The 1,860-nt window shown below is 36.8% G+C and overlaps 1 protein-coding gene across 4 annotated transcripts in view; it reads left to right on the top strand.

Annotated features, from left to right (window-relative positions):
* The window catches only part of NR2C1 (nuclear receptor subfamily 2 group C member 1), a 102,416-nt gene that overhangs the window by 58,208 nt on the left and 42,348 nt on the right, over window positions 1–1,860 (top strand). For all 4 annotated transcript variants that reach the window (XM_019515071.1, XM_019515068.1, XM_019515070.1 and 1 more), the window contains one exon: window positions 258–339. In XM_019515071.1, the coding sequence (XP_019370616.1) occupies window positions 258–339 (82 nt within the window). The remainder of the gene's footprint in view (window positions 1–257; window positions 340–1,860) is intronic.

Consider the following 1,860-nt stretch of genomic DNA (forward strand, 5'->3'; position numbering starts at 1 on the left):
TCCACCACCACCCTCTGAGTGCGACCCCTCAGCCAATCTGTTTTAGTTTGGCCCTTGAAAATTTTCACCTCACCCTGACTTGTTTTTCCTTAGCATGTCTAAACACAGGCAGCTGTCAAAGTCATAAATGGTAATTGAGGGGACTTGGCACGTTGTACATCTGCGTTTTAGAAAGGGGCTTCTTAAGGATGAGATTTGCTTTTTATTTTTTCTTCTTTTAAGTAAGAAAGAGAAAAATAATGTAATATTTTTTCCAGATTTTAACAGACAACTCTTCCGCAGAACAGACCCTAAATAAAATATTTGATCTCTGTGTTGTATGTGGAGACAAGGCATCAGGTAACTTCTTCTACATTGACACTTTTTGGAAGCAGTTTAAGGTTATTCTTTAGAGACTGCATGTTTATATACATAGGTATATTCTTTTCTCCATTAGAATTCTTTAATACATAATTTGATTGAATTGTCCTTTCATATAAAAACATACCAAGCATAGCTAAAGCTGTCCAGAAATGAGAGTTTTTAACTGTAGCTTTAATAAATTAGCATTTGTTCAAACTTTTGATTTAAATTTATTTTCACATGTATTTGTATGAAAGCCTTTTCATGTTCACGTGACATACTGGGCCACAATCAAGTTAATAAGTTGACAAGTCATTCAGGCACCTACATTTAAAAAAAAAAAGTTGTAAAATGAACTGTTTCATTTTTACTGTTATCTGAAAGACTTTAAAATTTAAAAGAAAAAGTATCAGTGAAAAAATGTTGTTGGTTACTCATAATGTGTAACAGGTAAGGAAGACTTTATAAAGTGTTCTTACAAGTTATTTGATCTAGGTAGTTTGATTCATGTTTCTTGAAATAGCTGAAGTGATAAGAACCATCAGGAGAATAAAATGTGCATATGAACTGTTAAGATAAACAGGGAAAAACAAGAAGTGCTCTGCTCAGTGTTATCAGAGAGCTAAAAATATGGACAAGCAGCATGAAAAAAGCCAATGTCAAGAATGCAGTGGTGGCTGAGGAGTCCATGGAGAGCTCTGGTGTCCATCCTGACGTTTTGCCAGCTCTGTCATAACCAAAGTCTGCCAGAATTTGAACCCAGTTAGAACAGGAAAATAGAATCTGCCACTTACACAGAGCTGCAATCTTTGCTTCTCCAGCATTGTTTGGCAAACTTTCATCCTGTCTGTGCACACTCTGCATGAAAGGACATGTGTGTGGGGGACACACATGTCTTAGCTGAGTGTTTATATATTAAAAAAAAAAGGCTAGATTTTAGCTCATAGGGAAGTAATTTGTCCCATCCAACAGTCTTTATGAAGTCTCTATGATGGACCTTAGTTTGTACATCAGACCTTAGCTGTACCTTCATTGGCACTTTCCATTAAAGTTTCCATATCTGAGGGAGGCTGAAAGAGAATGGATAAGATGCGAACATAGAGGTGACAAATATTAAGGGGCTGCTAAAGTGTTTCTCCTGGAAAGGAAAGGAAGAGTTGGAGTAAAATACTTGGACTTGGGCTAGTAAAACAGTTTCATCAAAAAAATGATGGTTTGTTGAGCCTAAAGCTTTCATTCAAAACATAAGTTTGACAGACTTTTGACAAACTTTTGCTAAATGCCTGGATTCCCAGCTGGTTGACCCCGCATCCAAGGAACCTTGCGACCGTCTTGGACTGCTCAGTGAAACTGGCAGTCTTGTCTGACATTTATACTGAAATTTACAAGAGCACCAATTTTTTGGAAAGCAGCTGCATGATCCAAATGGCTACTGGCTTGCCAAGTGTTTGAAACTAGCTTTTATCAATACCCTGCAAACTGGAAAGCCAGATTGTGTGGGTTTTTTGTTTTTTTTTT

The sequence above is a fragment of the Gavialis gangeticus genome, unplaced genomic scaffold (assembly GCF_001723915.1).
Source record: "Gavialis gangeticus isolate Ggan-Ray unplaced genomic scaffold, GavGan_comp1, whole genome shotgun sequence".
NCBI lineage: Eukaryota > Metazoa > Chordata > Crocodylia > Gavialidae > Gavialis > Gavialis gangeticus.